The sequence below is a fragment of the Salvelinus alpinus genome, chromosome 30 (genome assembly GCF_045679555.1).
Source record: "Salvelinus alpinus chromosome 30, SLU_Salpinus.1, whole genome shotgun sequence".
Taxonomy (NCBI): domain Eukaryota; kingdom Metazoa; phylum Chordata; class Actinopteri; order Salmoniformes; family Salmonidae; genus Salvelinus; species Salvelinus alpinus.
Window position 1 is genome coordinate 35,499,598 of NC_092115.1, and position 24,164 is coordinate 35,523,761.

General features: G+C 42.9%; 1 protein-coding gene across 1 annotated transcript in view; it reads right to left on the reverse strand.

The window, feature by feature from the left end:
- LOC139560673 (NPC intracellular cholesterol transporter 1-like) overlaps window positions 1-21,754 on the reverse strand; it is a 28,872-nt gene extending 7,118 nt beyond the window's left edge. Inside the window, exons 1-18 of the mRNA XM_071377674.1 lie at window positions 21,552-21,754; window positions 8,169-8,297; window positions 7,901-8,007; window positions 7,556-7,719; window positions 6,953-7,120; window positions 6,504-6,753; window positions 5,006-5,088; window positions 4,421-4,791; window positions 3,807-4,033; window positions 3,441-3,541; window positions 2,854-2,956; window positions 2,546-2,735; window positions 2,164-2,346; window positions 1,892-2,006; window positions 1,530-1,657; window positions 747-881; window positions 557-646; window positions 240-430 (exon numbers count right to left, since the gene is read on the reverse strand). Of these exons, the coding sequence (XP_071233775.1) occupies window positions 240-430; window positions 557-646; window positions 747-881; window positions 1,530-1,657; window positions 1,892-2,006; window positions 2,164-2,346; window positions 2,546-2,735; window positions 2,854-2,956; window positions 3,441-3,541; window positions 3,807-4,033; window positions 4,421-4,791; window positions 5,006-5,088; window positions 6,504-6,753; window positions 6,953-7,120; window positions 7,556-7,719; window positions 7,901-8,007; window positions 8,169-8,297; window positions 21,552-21,629 (2,813 nt within the window). The 5' untranslated portion in view covers window positions 21,630-21,754. The remainder of the gene's footprint in view (window positions 1-239; window positions 431-556; window positions 647-746; window positions 882-1,529; window positions 1,658-1,891; window positions 2,007-2,163; window positions 2,347-2,545; window positions 2,736-2,853; window positions 2,957-3,440; window positions 3,542-3,806; window positions 4,034-4,420; window positions 4,792-5,005; window positions 5,089-6,503; window positions 6,754-6,952; window positions 7,121-7,555; window positions 7,720-7,900; window positions 8,008-8,168; window positions 8,298-21,551) is intronic.
- Window positions 21,755-24,164: the final 2,410 nt, after the last annotated feature.

Below are 24,164 nucleotides of genomic sequence, written 5' to 3' on the forward strand. Positions count from 1 at the left end.
AACAAGTAATAGGTAATATGACTTTTTCAAGTAATTAAATCAATTTTTTTTGGTCGCATACACACATTTAGCAGATGTTATTGTGGGTGTCGCGAATCCCAGCACTGTTTGTCAGCGAGTTCAAAACCAGAGTTCTAGTCTCCCTGTTAAACCCCGACTGATTTCACATCATGCTACTGATTTCAACATGCAGTCCAAAGGTGAAAGAAGTTGAGAGGGGTTGCTGTTGCTTCACTCACTAGTTGCTGATGAGAGACGCTGTGTAGACCTGTTGGACCAGAGAGTTGTTGCTGCAGCCCACCCCTCCACACACAGAGTTCTGGCCCTCCAGACTCAGGTAGTCATGGCCGTCCTCCACCACGAAGTAGACCGGAGGACCCGTGTGGAGGTACTCACTCAGGTTCTTAAAGTAGTCCAGCACGTACGAGTCCTATTGGATAGGAGATTCAACACGAGACAAAATGTCTGACATTATCCAACGCATCAAAAGAGAAGACCGATTATCAATAGCACACTGAGTGAGGCTGGTGGGGTTAGACGTACTAGACATACTTACATCAGGCATGGAGAGCTTCTGGTCCAGTCCAATCTCTACCTTATTGGTGACAGCGATACTGAAGGACAACATCCCCACAAACACAGCAACCTGTCCGAGAAAAGTTGTTAAAAATACACCATGGAAGTTTAGTAGCTAACTGTTTACAAAACATGTTGGCTTGAATTTAAATCTGAGTATCAGCACTCACCACAATGGGTCTGACCCACTCTTTGAGGATGAAGGGGGCGTAGACCTTCTTGAAGAAGTGGAAGAGGAAGCCATCTGTCCTCTCCTCCTGGCCAACTGGCAGCTTCACACAGCACACAATGTCCAGACGATTCCCCTGGAAAAACAACGTCTAAATTCTTGAAGCGCAAGAGAATGATGTTGACTTAACCCGGAAATCCTGAATAAGGCCCCAAGGACCCAATCAGTATAGCATTTTAAAAACAGTGTTCAGAATCTACTTCCTAATTAGATAACTTGTGTCTCTCTATTAAATGTGACATCGATGCACTGCTCACTTGAAGTGGGCTGTAACTGTGACGCTCATGCTTAGCTGGGAATAACATGGTAATGAAACCGGGAGTTAGCAAATAGTGACACAGAATGCTGACAGCTACTGTTTAGCATGCCAAGCCTACCCCTGTGAGTCATCACCAGTCCTCTCACAGGAGAAGCAAATGCAGTGTGGAAACATTTATTTTACTCCCCAGCCGTCCTCACCTCCTGCCTCTTGGCATCCAGGCCCAGCAGGCTGACAAAGCAGCTGATCTGTAGCAGGAAATCATCCCCAACCCTTAACCCAGCCATATCTTACCCCACCCCCATACCAGCCCAGCCCTCCTTACCTCCTGCCTCTTGGCATCCAGGCCCAGCAGGCTGACAAAGCAGCTGATCTGTAGCAGGAAATCATCCCCAACCCTTAACCCAGCCATATCTTACCCCACCCTACCCCACCCCACCCCCATACCAGCCCAGCCCTCCTTACCTCCTGTCTCTTGGCATCCAGGCCCAGCAGGCTGACAAAGCAGCTGATCTGTAGCAAGAAGTCAATGAACACAGCCAGCCCAGCAAACAGGGAGAAGGTCCGCACAGCTGGCATTGTGGACAGGGCCCCTGGAGAGGAAAAAGGTAGGTAACCCACTGACATCAGAGCTCCAGACTCAAGCTTGTCGTTACACAAATTGCAGTCAACACGGAAATCCATGGGAATGACAAAGGACCTAGTTGACATCTTCAAGTATTTACATACTGCCTTATACAATACGTATGATTGTTCTATAATGTAGCCAAGTAGTGTGTCAATACTAGAGGTGTTAAGTGACTGAAGGTTACAGGTCATTCTCATACCCAGGAAGAAAGCCACTGTCTCAGAAAAGGAGGAGAGGAGCATGCTGGGAGCCACGTCTCCTAGGATACGGCCTATCTGCTGGTGCAGCTCCTCCTGAGGCATCCGCTCATCCCTCTGTACAACAACGCATCACACATGGTGATTAATACATTCATTCATTCATCACTGCCATTACAGAGTTCGACAGTGACCATATACATGCCGTTACATACACATAATGAAACATTGTGGTTCAATGAAAGTATAGTCAGACGAGAATAAAGCTTAGTACCTGGTACGTTTGGACAACGATGAAGATGTTGTCGACGCCGACAGCCAGCACCAGGAAGGGGATGACCTCGATGACGATGAGGGTGAGAGGGATGCCAGCATAGCTGAAGATGCCCAGAGAACAGGCCACTGAGCTCAGCACTATCACGATGCCTGCTATGCCCAGGGAGATCTTAGAGTCCACCTGGGCAGAAAGCAAAGACAGAGGGTTAGTCGTTCAGAATCAGAACCTTGCAGGAGACACAATGCTGCGCATAGGGGCTTGACCTCTCTTTTGAGCTAGACAAAGACCTAAACTATTGTCTTGAGTCGGGGAGATGTCGACAAAACACGTTATTAAATAAAGTAAACTATTATAATGCCTGAAGTTAGTTACTACTAACCAGCACCCTCCTGAAGCTGTGGATATGTCCTAACGCCAGGGAGATGTAGACGAACATGATGGCGTAGCTGACCACGACGGTGCTGAGGTCACTTTCGCTCTCGCGGTTGATCTCGTCCTCGATGCTCCTCTCAGAGTTGAAGGAGATGGTCAGGTTGGGGTTGCTGTAGTTCTTCAGGAAACCGATGAATCTGGAAATGGAGGGATGTGTTACTTCAAATGGCAACTCATGGCACAAAACCAAATCTGACTGAAATGTGAAATTCCTTTAGTAAATACACTAGCATCTGAAACATTTGTTTTGCTCACTCCTTCTCCCAGGCCAGAGCTTTTCCCAGATTGACACTGTCGTTATGGTAGTTGTTGACAGGGAACGTGATCACTAGAGCTGTGGCGTTGTTGTAGTTGGTGGCTGGGGTGGGAGAACAAGATGCAAAAAAGGGAATTTGTGTTGACAGTTGACAAAGTTCCATACAAAAAACACAGTAAACAATAGTAAAATTAATAGCAAAGAGCCTGAAAGATGTTCCAAGACATAGATTCAAAGTTGCAAACAGTCCAAGTTAGCTCATTAAACCCGACTCTACAAGGTCAGTGACCAAATAACTATCTTTGCATAGGTATCTCTGCATAATAAAAACTAGAAAAACACGTGTGATTATATACAGGAGTTAAGCAATAACGTTTAGTCTTTTGTAGCAGACACGTTTTCCTAATTTAAAAACATAAACACACATACAATACACTCAAACATACCCATAGAAAAAAACAGCACAAAATTGAAAAGGTATATTTCCCACTGACTAATTCTTATTCCCACTGACTAATTCTTATTCCCACTGACTAATTCTAGATTCTATTTCTTTGTGTGATGATGTTAACGTATCCCCACTCACCATCATAGCCTCCCAGGACCAGCCAGGGGAAGACAGGGCCTCCGTAGGTACCCAGGCAGGGATCATGGAGCTTGTTGGTGTCGTTGAGGGATGCTGGGGCACTACACACGGGAGAGACAGAGAGAATGATTTAATAACTGAGGTAATATACACAAATCTAAAACTAACTATTCACCATACACAGCTATGAGTATATACTTGCTGAAGGAAAATGAAGCGCAAGAAAAACATTTTACAATGTGCAATATCAGAACCAATTTTTCAATGTGAATGATTTGAGTTGGAGAGGAACTGCAACTGGTATAATCTCATGAGTTCTGTAGCATTCCCCAGGTGCAGATGTCACTAGAGAAAGTGTTCACTCACCTGACGCAGTAGAGGAAGTGTGTGTGGTAGTCTGCGTAGACAAAGAACTCATCTCCTATGCTATGGTCCAGCTGTTCGTGGCTGTTCTGGAAGTAGTTGAGAACACTGAGAATGGTGCAGTTGTCGTTGAAGGGGGCCAGCGGGGCCAAGCAGATATCCTTTAAGGTCACTTTCTGGTCCCCGTATGAAGCCACTATGTTTTCTATGTCCGTCTGGAGATCCAACACCTGAGATAAGAAATTGTGTAAAAATTTGAGAAAAACTAAAACTATAAAATGTCACGTTAGAACTAAGGCAAAGACCAAATACTGTACGTCTTCCTGAAGAGAAGAGCCTCCACACTTGATCAACAAGACAGCGGATATATTCTTGACACAGCATAGTTTCCCCTATACTAATTTAGCAGAGGCGGGAGCCAAAGATTATAACTAAGGTCACTGATCCAGGGTTTTAGCTGCTGAAAGAAATCCTAGGGGAAACCCTACTCAGATAGCTTGAACCAAAATGTCCACAACCCATAATCACATTCTAAATGCTACAACAATTCCATCTGAACATATCAAATCACACCTCAATCCATCACCCCCCCAGCCCAGTTCCTCCAACTAACCCACCTGGTGGAGGACATCCTTGTCCAGGGGGGCTCCGAAGGGCACGTCAGCCCCCGCGGGGTACGGGGAGTAGATGGATTCTGACTGCAACGTGGTGGTGATGATGAGCTGCTCTGCCCTGAAGAAGGGTCCGAAGTGGCTGTCGAAGTAGTCCTTCTCCTGCCTGGCCTGGCTGCTGGGAGAGGACCACAGCTCCACGGGGTCCGTGGTGATCTTCATGTAGACCAGGCCCCCTGAGCAGGCGGCCACTACGGCCAGGCTGCCCAGGATGACCACGAGGGGCTGCCGTACGCAAAACGAGCCCCAGCGGGTGAAGAGGGAACGCAGGGAGCTCTCGAAGCGCTCGCCCAGCGTCTCACCACACGATGCGTCCACTGTGACACAGAGCGAGAGAGGAGGGAATGAGTTAATGGTCAGGTAGAAAATTAGAGTTTTTTTTTTTTTTTTTTTTTTTAGAACATTACTGCATTTTGGGCTGATTTGGCAATTGGCACTGTCATATGTAGATACTTTAAAAGCTTGGAGTCCAGAAAGTTAAGTAAAACAAGTAAGTGCTGCACAAAGACTTATTGATATGCAGCACCGTACCTTGGTCAATGTTGTCATTGTTCAGACAGGGAGGGTTATTGCTGTCCAAAATGGGACCATACTCCGACTCGATTGTCCTTTTTCTGGATGAGAAAAGTAGAAAAATCCAGCACCATTAGATACATATTAGGAAAACACTGCTTCAGACTTCAAAGTGCCAGTCAGTTCATAATAGAGGTCGACCGATTATGATTTTTCACCGCCGATACCGATTATTGGAGGACCAAAAAAGCCGATAACGATTAAATCGGACTATTTTTTGTTGTTGTTGTTGTAATAATGACAATTACAACAATACTGAATGAACACTTATTTTAACTTAATATAATACATCAATAAAATCAATTTAGCCTCAAGTAAATAATGAAACATGTTCAATTTGGTTTAAATAATGCAAAAACAAAGTGTTGGAGAAGAAAGTAAAAGTGCAATATGTGCTATGTAAGAAAGCTAACGTTTCAGTTCCTTGCTCAGAACATGAGAACATATGAAAGCTGGTGGTTCCTTTTAACACGAGTATTCAATATTCCCAGGTAAGAAGTTTTAGGTTGTAGTTATTATAGGAATTATAGGACTATTTCCCTCTATACCATTTGTATTTCATTAACCTTTGACTATTGGATGTTCTTATAGGCACTTTAGTATTGCAAGTGTAACAGTATAGCTTCCGTCCTTCTCCTCGCTCCTCCCTGGGCTCGAACCAGCAACACAACGACAACAGCCACCATCGAAGCAGCGTTACCCATGCAGAGCAAGGGGAACAACTACTAGAAGTCTCAGAGCGAGTGACGTTTGAAACGCTATTAGCGCGCGCTAACTAGCTAGCCATTTTACTTCGGTTACACCAGCCTCATCTCGGGAGTTGATAGGCTTGAAGTCATAAACAGCGCAATGCTTGACGCACAACGAAGAGCTGCTGGCAAAATGCACGAAAGTGCTGTTTGAATGAATGTTTACGCGCCTGCTTCTGCCTACCACCGCTCAGTCAGATTATATGCAACGCAGGACACGCTAGATAATATCTAGTAATATCATCAACCATGTGTAGTTAACTAGTGGTTATGATTGATTGTGTTTTATAAGATAAGTTTAATGCTAGCTAGCAACTTACCTTGGCTTACTGCATTCGCGTAACAGGCAGTCTCCTTGTGAAGTGCAACGAGAGAGAGGCAGGTCGTTATTGCGGACTAGTTAACTGTAAGGTTGCAAGATTGGATCCCCCGAGCTGACAAGGTGAAAATCTGTCGTTCTGCCCCTGAACAAGGCAGTTAACCCACCCTTCCTAGGCCGTCATTGAAAATAAGAATGTGTTCTTAACTGACTTGCCCAGTTAAATAAAGTTATTCACTTTTTTTTTTTTTTTTTTTTTTTAAATAGGCAAATCGGCGCCCAAAAATACCGATTTCCGATTGTTATGAAAACTTGAAATCGGCCCTAATTAATCGGCCATTCCGATTAATCGGTCGACCTCTAGTTCATAATATGCTTCGGTCCTTGCCTGTAGCACCAGGCTCCGATCACGGCTCCGATGAAGATGAGGAGGAAGGCCACATAAGAGATCCACATGATGACCACCATGGCGTCGATGCCCAGAATGGTCCATGGCAGAAGCAGGGGCGGAGGGACAGGCTGGGGGCCACAGGCCTGGCTACAGTCCTGGCAGGAGCATGGCCCAGAGCCATCCTCCAGACCCTCCGTACAGCTGTATGTCTTGTTGTTCATGGGGATCATGCCTGACACTGGCACGTCTGGAGAGGTAGGGGTAGTCAGAGGATGTGGAGTTATTGAAAAATAAATGTGAGCTGTACCAATTTGACTCCAGATGAATGTTCTTGTGCTGTTTTAAACTGAGACCAATGTTATCCTTAACTGAAATAAGTATGAATACTTGTGGAGACAGATGCCCTTTCGTTGTAAATGGTACATATTTTGTATTGTGCATCTAACCTGAGAATATAGGGATGATGGGGAAGGGACTCTGTCCATTGTTGATGTTGAACATGTACTCAATCCAGTTGGTGGCGTTGCAGTCACTGGCGTCCTTACCACAGAGCAGTGACAAGGCCTTCATGTTAATGGAGGGGGCCTGGACATCCTGACAAGCATTGTACATGGCTGCCAAGAGAAAGGACCAAAATTACATTATACACCTTGGGACTGACTGATATCTGTAGCATTATGTCAACAATACTGCTAGCCAATGGAAGTGACTGTATATTTCCACTCTTCAAACTGTGGCCGGATCTCTCCATTAGCCTAATCTGTTTGCAGTCTTACCAACTCCTATGGACAATGACCATAGGAGTTGGCAAGAAAGCATTAACAGGTTTTAATTTTTTATTTAAACCTTTATTTAACTAGGCAAGTCAGTTAAGAACAAATTCATATTTACAATGACGGCCTAGGAACCGTCAACAACTGCCTTGTTCAGAGGACAGAATGACAGATTTTTACCTTGTCAGTTCGGGGATTCGATCTAGCAACCTTTAGGTTACTGGCACAACACTCTAACCACTAGGCTACCTGCCGCCCCGGTCTGTGCCCCCTCACCATTGGCAAATGTCTGTCCAATGTAGTACTGGACTTCCACCACATTGGTCTTGTTGGCAGCTGTGTCATTAGTGAACTGGGTGCCGTTCACGAACAGACTCTGGCGGGGGCTGCAGGTTAGCTCACAGAACAGGTTCATCAGGTTGAAGAAACAGGCTGGGCATCTGGAGACGGAGAACCGAGAGAGAGTCAGGGAACTTTGGATTGACAGAGATGACAACATATCAACAAAGCTACCTTACTGCTAAGGCATCTCGCTAAACTAAATCATAGCTATTACGGGAGTATGTCCAAGTATGGCACATGGAATGACAAAGTTATTTTTGCAAAGACTATGGTGCGTACCGAGAGAGGAACTGTAGGGGAAGCTGAAGGCTCCCTTGAAGAGTCAGGAGCTGCTGGACATCGCAGCACAGACTCTGGTTCCCATAGTCATAGCCTGGACACAGCTCCTACACACACAAAACAAGAACCGGGATCATTTAGATGACCTAACCTGGTTTTGTTCAAGTAAAACATGTGAGAACATTAAAATTGGAGTCAAGTGTAATTTCAGAAGTGCAATGAAAACATAGAGAACCAGTTCAAAAAAAGCTTCCATGATAAACCTTACTGTGAGCAGCTCATGGCCCTCTGCTGGGAGTGGGATAGGTGGTCCTGTATAGTTGCAGTTGTACTTCTTCCCCGGGACCTTGTCGGACTTCCCACACTCACCGTACCACACACAGTGCTGGGCTTGAACCTGAGAGGAGATAGGGGGACCAAAACAAGCAATCTTAACATTTGTCTTGTGAAAGGTGTAGAAAGGAGGACTTGATTCATGAGACGCTAGTTCTAAAGTGATGGAAATTCTCTTTGGCTTATCAGAACTTTAAATGTGCTGTTCTGTAGGCTACATACACTCCCCTTCATATGTATTTTGACAGTGAAGCGAAAAACTTTTATTTGATTCTATACTCTAGCATTTTAGATAGGTCTCAAACTCAGCAAAAAAAAAAAGAAACGTCCTCACTGTCAACTGCGTTTATCTTCAGCAAACTTAACGTGCAAATATTTGTATGAACATAACAAGATTCAACAACAGACATAAACTGAACAAGTTCCACAGACATGTGACTAACAGAAATTGAATAATGTGTCCCTGAAACAAAGGGGGGGGATCAAAATAAAAAAACAACAGTCAGTATATGGTGTGGCCACCAGCTGCATTAAGTACTGCAGTGCATCTCATCCTCATGGACTGCACCAGATGGGCCAGTTCTTGCTGTGAGATGTTACTCCACTCTTCCACCAAGGCACCTGCAAGTTCACAGACATATCTGGGGAGAATGGCCCTAGCCCTCACCCTCCGATCCAACAGGTCCTAGACATGCTCAATGGGATTGAGATCCGGGCTCTTCGCTGGCATTCCTGTTGTGAACTATGAAGTTGTTAATGTTCTTAGTAGTGTTCAACGGTATACCGATACGACGGTAATATCACAGTACCAAAACGTCATGATACCAACATTTTATACTGAACAAAAATATAAAACGCAACAACTAAAGTGTTAGTCCCATGTTTCATGAGCTGAAATAAAAGATCCCAGAAATTTTCCAGACGCACAAAAAGCATATTTCTCAAAAATATGGCGCACAAATGTGTTTACATCCCCGTTAGTGAGCATTTCTCCTTTGCCAAGACAATCCCTCCAACTGACAGGTGTGGCATATCAAGGAGCTGATTAAACAGCATGATCATTACACAGGCGCAACTTGTGCTGCGGACAATAAAAGGCCACACTAAAATGTGCAGTTTTGTCACACAACACAATGCCACAGATGTCTCAAGTTTTGAAGGAGCGTGCAATTGGTATGCTGACTGCAGGAATGTCTACCAGAGCTGTTGCCAGAGAATTTTATGTTAATTTCTCTACAATAACATTAACATAGTTTTCGAGAATTTGGCAGTACGTCCAACCGGCCTCACAACCGCAGACCACGTTTAACCACGCCAGCCCAGGACCTCCACATCCAGCTTCTTCACCTGTGGGATCGTCTGAGACCAGCCACCTGATGAAACTGTGGGTTAGCAGAACCGAAGAATTTCTGTACAAACTGTCAGAAACATTCTCGGAGAAAGTCATCTGCGTGCTCGTCATCCTCACCAGGATTTTGACCTGAATACAGTTTGGCGTCATAACTGACTTCAGTGGGCAAATGCTCACCTTCGATGGCTACTGTCACGCTGGAGAAGTGTGCTCTTCACGGATGAATCCAGGTTTCAACTGTACCGGGTAGATGGCAGACAACGTGTATGGCGTCGTGTGGGCGAGCAGTTTGCTGATGTCAACATTGTGAACAGAGTGCCCCATGGTGGTTATGGTATGGGCAGGAATAAACTACTGACAACGAACACAACTGCATTTTATTGACGGCAATTTAAAAATGCAGATACCGTGACAAGATCCTGAGGCCCATTGTCGTGCCATTTATCCGCCACCACCTCCTCATGTTTCAGCATGATAATGCCGAGCCCCATGTCACAAGGATCTGTACACAATTCCTGGACGCTGAAAATGTCCCAGTTCTTCCATGGCCTGCATACTCACCAGACATGTCACCCATTGAGCGTGTCTGGGTTGCTCTGGATTGACATGTACGACAGCGTGTTTCAGTTCCTGCCAATATCCAGCAATTTCACAGCCTTTGAAAAGGAGTGGGGACAACATTCCACAGACAACAATCAATTCTATGCGAAGGAGAGTTTCGCACTGCATGAGGCAAATGGTGGTCAAACCTAGATACTGACTGGTTTTCTGATCCACGCCCCTACCTTTATTTTTTAAGATATCTGTGACCAACATGCATATCTGTATTCCCCGTCATGTGAAATCCATAGATGTAGAACTAATTCATAGATTTCAATTGACTCATTTCTATATGAACTGTAACTCAGTCAAATCTTTGAAATTGTTTCATGTTGCGTTTATATTTTTGTTAAGTGTATATAATTTCACAAACCATGTCGCGGGCCGTTTTAAATTAATCCTGGGTCGCTAATTATTGGTTTGATAACGAAACGTTGTTCAGTCATGTTACCTAGCTAGCTAACAACCTGGTAACTTGACAGTAGGTCTAGGCAAATTTGATTGGCACAGTAAAAAAAGGAAAAGGGTCTGCTACTCATGAGATGTGCTTCAAAGGTAGGATTCATATTGGCCTAATGTAAGTCTAAACTATAAAAGCTGCGAGCAGTATGTGTTTGCGGGCGAGAGAGAGGTGTGTGTTTATGAGAGGGCGGAAAAAGAGGGAGTGTGAGGAAGGGAGAGAGTGTGTATATGTCAACTGAAGAGTAAATTAGGTATCATGCAGTGTTTTCCCCTTACTGCCACAATGACATGTAGATTCTCTCTCTCACACACACACACAGAGAACAGTGTGACGTTAAATTCAAATGTGTTGTATTGAATAGAAGTGTGAATTTCAGTGACCAGTTTGAGTAGCACATGTTCCCGTTTTCTTAACGTTCTGCAAAAGCGTCCGGGGGACAGGGCGAACAGGACGCTAGGCCACTGTATTTTAGTGGTATCGCAATACTACTTGGCCTGGTATCGTTAGTAAAATGTTGGTATCGTGACAACACTAGTTCTTATCTTTATTCTTAGAAAATAGACACGTAAAAAGATTCTGGGGATGAGCATGCACATCTTGAATGTGTACCCATTGTTCCTCTTTAGTGTAAGTATTTTATATGTTTTATGGTCCACTTAAAGGATTGAGTAATGCTTTTTTAAATTTTCCCTATTGCCATTATTTCCTTTTTTCCACATTCATTTTATATCCTGAGATTATCTTGAAACTATTCAGATATATATTTTTTTGCAATGGGGGCATTGAGTGTCCAATATTGGTCAGGTATATCAGATCTGCAAATAAGTTTATTTTCATGTTTACCAATACCTGTTACGTTTGAGTCCTGTCTATTTATTTTTGCAAGTGATTCAATTGCCAGTGCAAACAGGAGCGGGGAGAAAGGTGCACAGACAGGGATGTTCTTTCTAAAGCAATTTCATCATAGAATGTATTATTTGTGTATAATTTTGCTTTAGGACATTTAAATAATATTTTTATTAAATGTATTATTTCAGCTAGAAAGCTTCCAAAGTTTTAAACAGAAAAGAACATTCAAGATGGTTGAAAGCCTTTTCGGCATCAACACCAAATATTGAAAAATATATATCTTATATTAAACTGAAACATGTTCTATTTTTGTAAGTGTCTATTTTTAATATGTATCAGGTCTGGTAAGACTTTTGCCATTCTATTGCTTATGAGCTTTGATATTATTTTATTGCCACAATTTATTAAACTTATGGGTCTGTAATAAAAAGAGGGGACTCCACATTTTCTTGGTTTTAATAGAACTGAAATAACTGTTTGATACTAGGAAGCACTGAATTGAGTAACATTTGTGTTGTCATGTGTAAATAGGGGTGCTACTTTGTCCCAAAATGCTCAATAGAATAGCCATCAATTCCTGGCAAATTATTTATCAGTGTCTAAATTATTTTTGGAGTTCTGTTTGTGATAATTTGACTGCTGTTAATTGCTTCAGGGTTGTTGATTCTAAGAAGGATCAGTCCAACTATTTTCATAGCTTTTAAAATGGTCATTAAATTGTATTGTTTCTAATTAACACATTTTGATCTTTTATAATTATAACTGGTTTGGTGTGTATTCATTTTGTCAGGGCTATGGGATTAAAAGCACACCACATTATACCGGGGAACTGCTTTTCTCTGTCCTCTATGTCTACAGTTGTAATGGTAAAAGGATTTCTTTTTAACGTATTTAATACATTTCGGGTCTACGTAAAATGTCTAAGTATTATTCCGGAGAATGATCTAATATCACTATGTGAACCCAGTAAAATATATATATATATTTTTAAACAGAACCTTTATTTAACTAGTCAAGTCAGTTAAGAACAAATTCTTATTTACAATGACTGCCAACACCGGACAACGCTGGGCCAACTGTGCGCCGCCCTAATGGAACTCCCAATCACGGCCTGTTGAGATACAGCCTGGATTCGAACCAGCGTGTCTGTAGTGACACCTCTAGCACTGAGATGCAGTGCCTTGCACCACTCGGGAGCCTATAAATGGTTCAGAGCATTTAAAAGAAATACATTTTTGAATCAATTCTTTAATAGCTTTTAATAGCTTTAGTAGTCTTTTGTAGTTGGGAATAGTAAACTCCCGGTGTCCTGTACATTATTTGTAGAGATGACATCTCTCATCCTCTTTGGAGGTCCCTTGAATTTGCCTTTTTTATTTCTATGATTTAGGTCGCCTGTGTCATGACGCTGGCCTGGGGGTAGGTTTATGACAGTCATAAATACCTCTCCCCCTTTTTTCCCCTCTCTACCCTACTGATGTGACTATTGAAAATCCCTTGGTTAATATAGAGATTCTGGGAACATCAGAAGGTGGGGGGGAAATGAACCATATTTTGGTAATCCAACCAGTTGAACATATGCGTTGGTACTTAATGAATATGATGTCAGTTCGGTTGTCATCTGAGACATTCTCATCAATGATAGGATGACAAACTGTACAGTGGAAAGTCTACACATTATAGTTATCAGATTCACATGGAATTTTTGTGCAATTTAAATGTTTAAATATGAAATTATTTGTGAGAAGATTAAATGTAATTTTAGCTTCTAAAATGTGAGAATTGGGTTTTCATGAGTGAATTAGGCCCGACTCAGTGGCCCGCCCACGTGAAGAGACATTGGTTATAAACTATGAAACACACCCTCCTCTCCCTTTCTATATAAAGCCTTGACAACAATATAACTCCCTGTTCCGGGTACATTAGGATGACGATCCGATGTCAGAAGGGTTCAGATAATAACTACAGAACGAAGCCAACCTCAGCGTGAGCTTTGGTTGCGAATGGCATGAACTTTGAACTCTTATTCGCTACAGAAGTGATACCTCCTAGCCGTTGAGTTAGCAGCGGCCGCTGTAAACGTGGGCTAGGAGAGGACAGACAGAGTATCCCATCTACCACACAACGACGACACTACAACGTTTCCCGTTCACCACCAGAGACACTCTTCAAAGGTCAAAGGACTCTGTTGGGCAACACGGCCTTCCATCTACCACCAACCTATTGAAGCGCAGCTCAGAGTAAATATTTATTGCATTTTCCTTTTCCAAATGGGCAGTAATTTAGAATGCATAAGATTCTGTATTTACGATAGAGTAGCTGCCTAAGACATCACTTCTCCCTTTGTTCTTCAGTCTTCCCGCTCTTTCACTCAAACCCAGCCCCTTTTCTTTGAGTAACCAGCTGTCATATCTGTTCCGTCCGCTAGGGACGTTTTCCTTTATGACATAATTTGTAATCAAGGTATGACTCATTCTGTGTATATGTAATTCTGTGTGATTAGTTAGGTATTTAGTAAATAAAAAATTAAACCCAATTTTGGATTGCTGATTCAACTTGTTAGCCAGGGTTCGTGAAGATAACCAAGAATTTACAGCTTTCAGATGAGACTGAAATAAGGTGACGATTAATATTGACTGCTATTGATGTAAAATATGACTAGGTCTTTAAGAGTTTATTCGGAAGATAACTGCTCTATAAATATTATTTTGTGGTGCCCCGACTTTCTACTTAATTACATTTACATGATTAGCTCAATCAGGTAATATTAATTACAGAGAAAGGATTTTATAGAATAGCATGTCATATCACTTAATCCGGCATAGCCAAAGACACGACACCTGCTAAAATAATAGTTCCTGTCTGGATTTGATCTAATATAGCTTGAATTTTATCAACAACAAAAAACACCAGCTTTGCCCCTGGTGGGATATACAATGAAATCACTGTGTATTTTTCTCCATGTAAGCTACAATTCAACATCAGAAAACTGCCTTCTTGGTCTGTGTGCTGGGATAAGGGAAATGTGTCTTCCACATTTACAGTGGTGGAAAAAGTACTCAATTGCCATACTTGAGTAAAGTATAGACACCTTAATAGAAAGTAACTCAAGTAAAAGTGAAAGTCACCCAATATAATAAACTCAGCAAAAAAAGAAACCACCCCAGACCATGACGGACCCTCTACATCGATCCCTCTCCAGAGTACAGGCCTCGGTGTAACGCTCATTCCTTCGACGATAAACGCAAATCCAACCATCACCCCTGGTGAGACAAAACCGTGACTCGTCAGTGAAGAGCACTTTTTGCCAGTCCTGTCTGGTCCAGCAACGGTCGGTTTGTGCCCATAGGCGACGTTATTGCCGGTGATGTCTGGTGAGGACCTGCCTTACAACAGGCCTACAAGCCCTCAGTCCAGCCTCTCTCAGCCTATTGCGGACAGTCTGAGCACTGATGGAGGGATTGTGCGTTCCTGGTGTAACTCGGGCAGTTGTTGTTGCCATCCTGTACCCCGTCCCGCAGGTGTGATGTTCGGATGTACCGATCCTGTGCAGGTGTTGTTACACGTGGTCTGCCACTGCGAGGACGATCAGCTGTCCGTCCTGTCTCCCTGTAGCGCTGTCTTAGGCGTCTCACAGTACAGACATTGCAATTTATTGCACTGGCCACATCTGCCATCCTCATTCCTCCTTGCAGCATGCCTAAGGCACATTCACGCAGATGAGCAGAGACCCTGGGCATCTTTCTTTTGGTGTTTTTCAGAGTCAGTAGAAAGCCCTCTTTAGTGTCCTAAGTTTTCATAACTGTGACCTTAATTGCCTACCGTCTGTAAGCTGTTAGTGTCATTAATTGTTCATTAATTGTTAATGGTTCATTGAACAAGCATGGGAAACAGTGTTTAAACCCTTTACAATGAAGGATTTGGATTTTTACAAATTATCTTCGAAAGACAGGGTCCTGAAAAAGGGACTTTCTTTTCTTGTTTACTTAATTGCTAAAATATACTTAAGTATAAAAGGTTAAAGTATAAATAATTTCAAATTCCTTATATTAAGTAAAGCAGACGGCACCATGTTCTTGTTTTTAAAATGTACGGATAGACAGGGGCACACACCAACACTCAGAAATGATTTACATACATTTATGATTTTCATACATTTGCATAAACAATACATAAACCGTTCTGTCTTCGCTGTAATAAAGGCTTTACAAAAGAACGTTACAGACTCTGGTATGCTTATAATTTATTTAGTGTCGTTTAAAAGGGTTCCAAACGGTCAGGAAAATTATCATTTAAACTAACAGCACCTGTTTGGCACAAATCATATGCACAGCGCTTGATCCTTACCTTCTTTTTCTTGATCTCCAGTATTTTCCACAACTAGTCAAATGTATTCCACAGATCTGACTTCCCCTTTACCTCCTGAGCAACCAGTAAACATTCCCCCGTTTCGAGTTTATTCGTCACGTCCTCTGCATCCATTTTTCTGTCACGTGTTACGGTGTTTGGAGTTTGATATAACAATTTATTGATGTGATTATGATATGCTATAGGTCAGCCCCTATTGGTCAAGTGCATGCAATGCATACATGTGTCAAGTAAAGAGAGCAAGGGTTGAAGGAGTTGGGAATGTTTTTCATAAACAAATGAAGGATTTCGGTAACAGAACTTCTCAGTCAGAAATGGCTGTAATTATGTTGCAGCTTCAGCAACACGGACAGCATTATTGATGTTCTGTGGTAGTTGCTGCAGCAGGGAGGAGAGAGAGAGAGAGACAATGGGTGCTAGTCACACAGCCACTCGCTGTCCGCCACAATCAAATCAATTGCGATCGGACTCCCTCTAGTCATTTGTGTGCCTTAATTATTTTATCAAACAGTGCGATTAAAGCATCAGACAAGCTCAGTCTGTATAGTTGATTTGATTAAAACACATAAGATGCGTCTATATGGAAAAATACACGTTTTAAAATTGACCAATCGATTGGTCGAAAGAACATTTTATTTTTGTCGGAGACAGCCCTAATTGTAGTATAGTTAAATCCTTCCTTCGCTCTCTCCCAAGCCAAACCCATCCCTCTCCACCTTTCTGTTTTCTCCCCTTTAATCCCACCCAAGCTCCCGTCTTGCCTACCCAAGCTTGTCCCAACCTCCCGTCTTGCCTACCTCTCAAAGACACACTTACACCCAGACTTACTCATCCATTCCCGCCCAACATATACTCTATGCAGTCACACACCCATTCGCTCCCACCCTCCTACACATTCATATTCACCATCCCACACACTTCCATTCATATACAAACTCACACACCTGCACAAACACTTCCATGGAACTGTTGACATACATGCTATATTTCCCCCTTTGAATGGTCTTTTCAGTGTCCATGTAGCCCATTGGCATCAGCTACTTCTATCGTTACTTCATAGAGAAAAACAGTTATTTGAACGTTCGTTTTGGACTGATGCCCAACTGAGCATTCTACTCAATGCATCGTCAATGAGTTCTGATGAAGATTTCATCAAAAGTGCATTACAGTGGCTTGGAAATACAATGACATTCAAAAGGAGGCAAATAACTATACTGAACAAAAATATAATATAGATTTTACTGAGTTACAGTTCATATAAGGAAATCGGTCCATTTAAATTAATTCATTATGCTCTAATCTATGGCTTTCACATGACTGGGTAGTGTTACAGCCATGGGTGGGCCTTAGAGGGCATAGGCACACCCACTTGGCAGCCAGGCACAGCCATATTTCTGTCTGCTTTATTACAGACAGAAATACTCCTCAGCACCAAAACTTGAGACACCTGTGGCATAGTGTCGTGTGACAAACCTGCACATTTTAAAAGTGGCCTTTTGTCCCCAGCACAAGGTGCACCTGTGTAATGATCATGCTGTTTAATCATCTTTTTGATATGCCACACCGCAGCAAAGGAGAAATGCTCACTAACAGGGATATAAAACACACTCGTGCACAATTTGTGTATGGAATATTTCATGTATTTTCTGTTCAGCTCATGAAACCAACACTTTACATGTATGTTCAGTGTAGTAGGAAAACTTTTGTCATCATTTTGAATTGCTAGGTAATTTTGACGAACTTTGCTAGCTAATGACAACATTGCCATCTGTCTAAATTAAATTTGACGACATGATAATGCTGCCAAAGTAGTTTTGTACTGAATATTTGACTAGCAATGCCATCGTAGTTCCAGGAACTATAGTGTAATTTAGACGAAACAGTAGTTTGCCTCCGTCCAGAATGACTGGGTTTATCACCACTTTAGGGCACCACTATGGCGCCGCCGGTAGAGGGTGGCTTGAGAACGTTTATAACAAATGGCATGACGCAACCGAGTGACGGAGGTGCAACCTATGAATAGATTGTATTGGGGGTAAGGGGAAAGGATATTGTCTCAATTTACAATAAGCTGGTGTCAGGCATCACTGTATATAGACTAGTGGACTGTTTTTTCCTACTTGGTCCTTTTCTCAGAGCAAAGAAAATACTAAAGTAAGTGCCCATTAAGTGGCAAATAAAGTAAAAGGGTTAACTGGAACAGGGTTGACGATTTCATCTTAAAATCAGACATAAATCCCCTTGTGACAGAGAGAATGGAAGCTTGTTGTGTGCAACAGGTAGTGGCAATTGAATTCATCGTTAAAACATTTCTAGCCTGTCTATCTAGTATGAGGTGATATGCTCGAAATGGTCAGTTTTCCACCACAAAACACCAGAAAATTGCCAAAAATAGTACAAACACCAACCAGTTGGGTCACCTGCTACTGTCCTCTCTTCCACTGACATACTGTTATGTTCAACTGTTTTCTTTCTCTTTCTGTTGTCTGATGCTCAAAGGCGAGAGTGTGAAAACATTCTGGACAACGCCCTCCCTCTCCCACTTAGTATCGACCGACACCAGACATCCATGGACGTTGAAAAATAGTTTCAATTTGGTCAGTCCGCCCTGGCCTTGATTTCAATGTCCACGGACGTTAGCACAAACATAGATGTCCATGATTGGTAAGTGCTTCTGATTTGCTCCTATCGTAGACATTGATGTTTCACAAGTTTGGACAGTACAGTACAGTGAAGCAGAGTAGAGTAAAATACAGTCAAAAGTAGAGTATAGTTTAGTACAGTACAGCACACTAGAGTACAGTATAATGTACTGTAGTTCAATAACCAAAAGAGATGTTTTCTAACTCAAGGTGCCATGTCATAGCTGACACCTGATTACTCGGAGCAGATATTTAACAGAGTTTTTAGAAAACATGGTCACATAAAAAAATGATTTCACCGTAATTCCAAGTCATAGAATGTTCTCTCTACTACCGCACGGCAAGAGGTATCAGAGCGCCAAGCCATAAAACTGCTAAACAATTAATCATATGGCCACCCGGACTATTTGCATTTAAGTCTCCCCCCCTTTGTTTTTAAACTGATGCTACTCGCTGTGTATCTATGCATAGTCACCTCACCCCTACCTACATGTACAAATTACCTCGACTAACCTGTACCCCCGCACATTGACTCAGTACAGGTACCCCCTGTGCATAGTCTCGTTATTGTGTTATTTTTTAAATTACTTTAGTTTATTTAATAAATATTTTCTTACAAGTGCTTGTAAGTAAGCATTTCACTGTAAATGTTTACACCTGTTGTATTCGGCGCATGTGACAAATAAAATGTGATTTGAATTCTGTTACCAAACTGCACAGTTCCAGTAAATGTGTTTTTGTGAAATGTTCTGTTTCAATTGTTCAAAGTAGTCATTGTGCATATAGTTGTAAACTTTTAAATCAATGGTTTTTGTTTGGCATACATTTTGGGCAGTGGAGGCTGGTGGGAGGAGCTATAGGAGGATGGGTTTACTGTAATGGCTGGAATGGAATAAATGGAACAGTATCAAACCTATGGAAACCACATTTCTCTGCATTCCATTCCAGCCATTACAATGAGAACGTCCTCCTATACCTCCCATCAACCTCATCTGATTTTAAGGTGAAAATCTGAGACTCAGCAGAATTATGTTTCTGTGGAATTGCCCTACTGTGTAAATGTCAAGGAATATCACAAAGGCACTCTATGCTTTTGTTCAATGCTAAAGACAGCTGAAACCCAAATTATATTCTTTCTAAATTAAAGCAGAAGTGAGCCGACCTATTCTGCACCTTTGGGTTCATTTTACTTTTTTTCTCTAAACCAGATCTGAATGTAATATTAGTCTACTATGCACCTCGAGAGAACCCCTGTGTTTCAGGTCCCGAAATGCAACCTTAACTTCTGGCAATCAATCACGTGCTGTTGGTCTCTTTGCTAATTTGATTTACTATTTTGATGGTTGACTTCCAGCACACGTTTCTCTCTTTGTTGCACTGACTGATAATGCACAGTACACTATATTCCCTTTGGTGCCCTGTTCTTTTGAATGTGGTTGTCTCACCTGAATGAGACTTGGTTGGTTCCCTAATTGTCACTGTCAGGGGTTTCAAGTAAGATGAACTCTAAGACAAACCAGACTGAACTTACGTCTAAACTACTGTCAAATGACTTCCAACATGTATCATAACTTATTGCACATGCTTTTGAAGTGGGGTGTGTTTGAGGCCTTTAACCCACTTATTTTCTGTGACCAGACCTTAGCCGTCCTCCTCCTAGCCTGTCTGTTCTGACACACAGGCCTTGTGTTTCAATGTGGGATGAAGTTGAAGGCCCCCACCATCTGCCACAAACCACTTAATCAGTTGCCTCTGAGGAGGATTGCCAGACACTTAACAGGCTGAGTAATGTCATTAAAATGTCTGATTGAAAGGTGAAATTCAGAAAGAAACTAAAGTTCTTTCCTTGAGAATACAGGTCTTCAATTACGGTAGTTTCCACTTTCAGTATCCAAAAATGGTTCTATTGTTACCCCATAAAACACTGTTTCCACATCTTAAAATGAATTGCCCTTTTGCTGCATGAGTTGTGTATGGGACATTATTTGACTGTAGGAATGAGGAGTCCTGGGGTGTATTCATTAAGCCAATTCTGTAGTAAAACGTTTTGCAACAGACACCGTTTACTCCAAATGGAAAATAGTTTATTTTGGACAAATGTAGGTAGGTTCCTCCCGTTATTTCCGTGTTGTTCTTCCTAGAGTAAACCGTATAAGGTTTCCGTTGCAAAACATTTAACAGACCAAACATTTTGCAACGGAATCCGACTAATGAATACACCCCTAGTTTATTTTGGGGATGCAAATTAATCCGCGAGTACAAAGACAGCAATTGTCCATTTTGGCAAAGGGCTATTGAATTCCATTCCACGAGACCAACCCTGAATAACACAATGCACACAATTGCTTTGGGTTGGGTTTATTTTAGTGTGGATTATATTGTATTTTACTTCGCAATAAAAGTTGTTTATTGGAGCAGGATAGAGGATGCATATCAGTGGCTTTAAAGATATTGTCTCACTTCTCGAGACCGACTATGTTACATGTAAGCCCATATCACGCAAATATTAAATTTGTGAAAAACGTGGTCATTTCCTTTATCTTGTTGCATTTGTTGAATGAGTTTCGTCTAGCTACATGATAATCGCGTGACAGTGACGCAAAATATTTCGCAATGTATGGGTTAGGTTAGCTAGCTAGAACTGGCTGTTTGCGTCCTAGTTAGTTCGTTACACGAATTGTCACTATACAATATCATTTAGCTAGCTAGCAATCGCCTGCCGACACGGAGCTCACATTGGCTTAACTGTCTGCTTGCACAATTTGTAGCTATAGTACTTTAGCTGGCCAAATGATGCTGGTTGATAGATGCTAGCTAACACTACACTACCTACCAAGACAACTGTACGCTGAACAAACACCGGCTAAAAGTGAACAGGCCTTGCTTTGCTTTTTGACAATGATTAACTCGCTTGACACACTTTAGTTAGCTAACGTTACCTACCGGTGATTGACAGCAAGCTAAATATAGATACGCAATAAGAGATTAGCTACTTAGTTAAAAGTCTCCCGTCCAGAAAGCTATTTAACGCGTAGGTTGACTTACCCATTTATAATGTCCCTCTGTCAAAATTATGAAGATGTAAAACAAAAAGAAATAGCTTCTTTCTGATAAGAGCCCCATCCCTCTACTCAAAAAGACTTCGGAGTTTTCCTGCTACTCTGACTTCATTACGGCATTGGTGACTGGAGAACAACCGTTTGTCACATTGCTGCCACAGCCAGGATTGGATAGTGCGGATACTAGCTAGTAACATTGTGCAACGTTTTCTTGACTTTGACCACAGCCTGCAACTGCATCCCGCAATTCTGGGCGTCCCACTCGAGCATCCCATTGGTTCCTTCATGACCCCCCCCCCCCTCTCTCTCAAGCGCAACATCTTCATGCTTGTGTGACAATTTTGAATATGGGTCAAAAAAGGGAAATATAATTTTTTCCCGCCCCCGTCTACTGGAGTCATCCTTGCTAGCTAGGATAACAGTAGACCGTGTCCTTCGCTCCTGCCTGCGCTCCGTCATTACTAAAACAGTCCCCTACAGGCGGAGGCGACGGTCACTCCCGCCTCGCGAGTGATAGCTTATTAGCTAGCTTGTTAGTGGCACAACCACTAGTCCAAAAGAAGATTAAGATACACAGCAGGTGGGAAGCTGGGGCGAAACCATTTGCTAGCTAACTAGCACACAGTGTCACCCTCGCCTCCCGCCTGCTGTGTACCGGAGAAAACTGCGGGAAAACAGTGCCCAAAAAGCGGAGCGAATGAGCAGGCGGGAGGCTGCAGCGACACTGTGTGCTAGTTAGCTAGCAAATGGTTTCGCCCCAGCCTCCCACCTGCTGTGTATCTTAATCTTCTTTTGGACTAGTTGGCTAAGTTAGCACATAGCGACCTTCTCTCCCACCTTCTGAACACCTGCCGCCGTTAACTAAGGTGACCAGATTTCAGAAATGAAAACCGGGGACATTTCCAGTTCGGCGGTCAATATATTGTAGCGACCCGCACAGACAGCTGTGTGTTATGTGTTAGGCTAGTAGGTGGTTGTGTTGTACTTACCAGTACCCAGTGTTCGCGGGGTCCGACATGCCAATCACGGGAATGCCTGGAATGTTCTGATGCCGGGCATCCTGGCCGGTTCCCCTCTCTCCAATGGGATTCTCTGCCTCTAACCCTATTACAGGGGCTGAGTCACTGGCTTACTGGTGCTCTTTCATGCCGTCCCTAGGAGGGGTGCGTCACTTCAGTGGGTTGAGTTACTGACGTGATCTTCCTGTCTGGGTTGGCGCCCCCCTTGGTTTGTGCTGTGGTGGAGATCTTTGTGGGCTATACTCGGCCTTGTCTCAGGATGGTAAGTTGGTGGTTGAAGATATCCCTCTAGTGGTGTGGGGGCTATATCCTTCCTGTTTGGCCCTGTCCGGGGGTATCATCAGATGGGGCCACAGTGTCTCCTGACCCCTCCTGTCTCAGCCTCCAGTATTTATGCTGCAGTAGTTTATGTGTTGGGGGGCTAGGGTCAGTTGGTTATATCTGGAGTACTTCTCCTGTCTTATCCGGTGTCCTGTGTGAATTTAAGTATGCTCTCTCTAATTCTCTCCTTTCTCTCTCTCGGAGGACCTGAGCCCTAGGACCATGCGTCAGGACTACTGGGCATGATGACTCCTTGCTGTCCCCAGTCCACCTGGCCTTGCTGCTGTTCCAGTTTCAACTGTTCTGCCTGCGGCTATGGAACCCTGACCTATCCACCGGACGTGCTACCTGTCCCAGACCTGCTGTTTTCAACTCTCTAGAGACCGCAGGAGCGGTAGAGATACTCTTAATGATCGGCTATGAAAAGCCAACTGACATGGGGTTTTAGGCTGGGTTTCTGTACAGCACTTCGAGATATTAGCTGATGTACGAAGGGCTATATAAAATAAACTTTATTTGATCCTGGCGGAGTGGCGTGGAGGGGGGTTGGGCAGGGGGATGGAGCATTGGAAGTTAAGACCAGGTTTAGCCTTTGTTCTCTCTTATGTCTGGCCTTCACAAGAGAAGGTCACGGTTGGCTTGTGGTTATCTTTCATTTATTTGGCGTGGGCTACGGCCAAACAGTAGCCTGTGTAAAGTTGGGTTAATAAACCGTCAATTCGTAAACTCAATCCTCTGTCTGGACAATTGTTCCTTTATGATCTAGTCAGGTCAGGTCCATCCAAGATGGCGTAGCAGTCGGATGTGTCTTTGTCCTGTCTGTCCCGTGTAAATAGTATTCGTATTTTTCGTATACATTTCGTATATATTTTAATTTCACTTTCCATCTAGGAACTGAATATACATTCCTACATTCCGCCTCACCCAATGTGGTACGGACCTGCTATTTTTTTTTATACTTTAGAACCGTAACCCCAATCAGAAGCTAGCCAGATAACTAGCTACTAGCTAGTAGTCAGTTAGCCACTGCTGCGGTCTTCGCCCTTAACTCGGACACAGCCAGCTTCAATACCGGGCCAATACCTGCCAGTCTGCAAGCGCGATATCAACCCAGAGCATATAGGACTGCTTTTTCTCTACCACATCACCGGATTCCTGACGCAAGCTCTGGACAATTACACCGTATTATCACAGCTAGCTAGCTGCAACCGAGTGGCTACTACTGGCTAACACCTCTGTCCCGAAGCAAGCACCAGTTA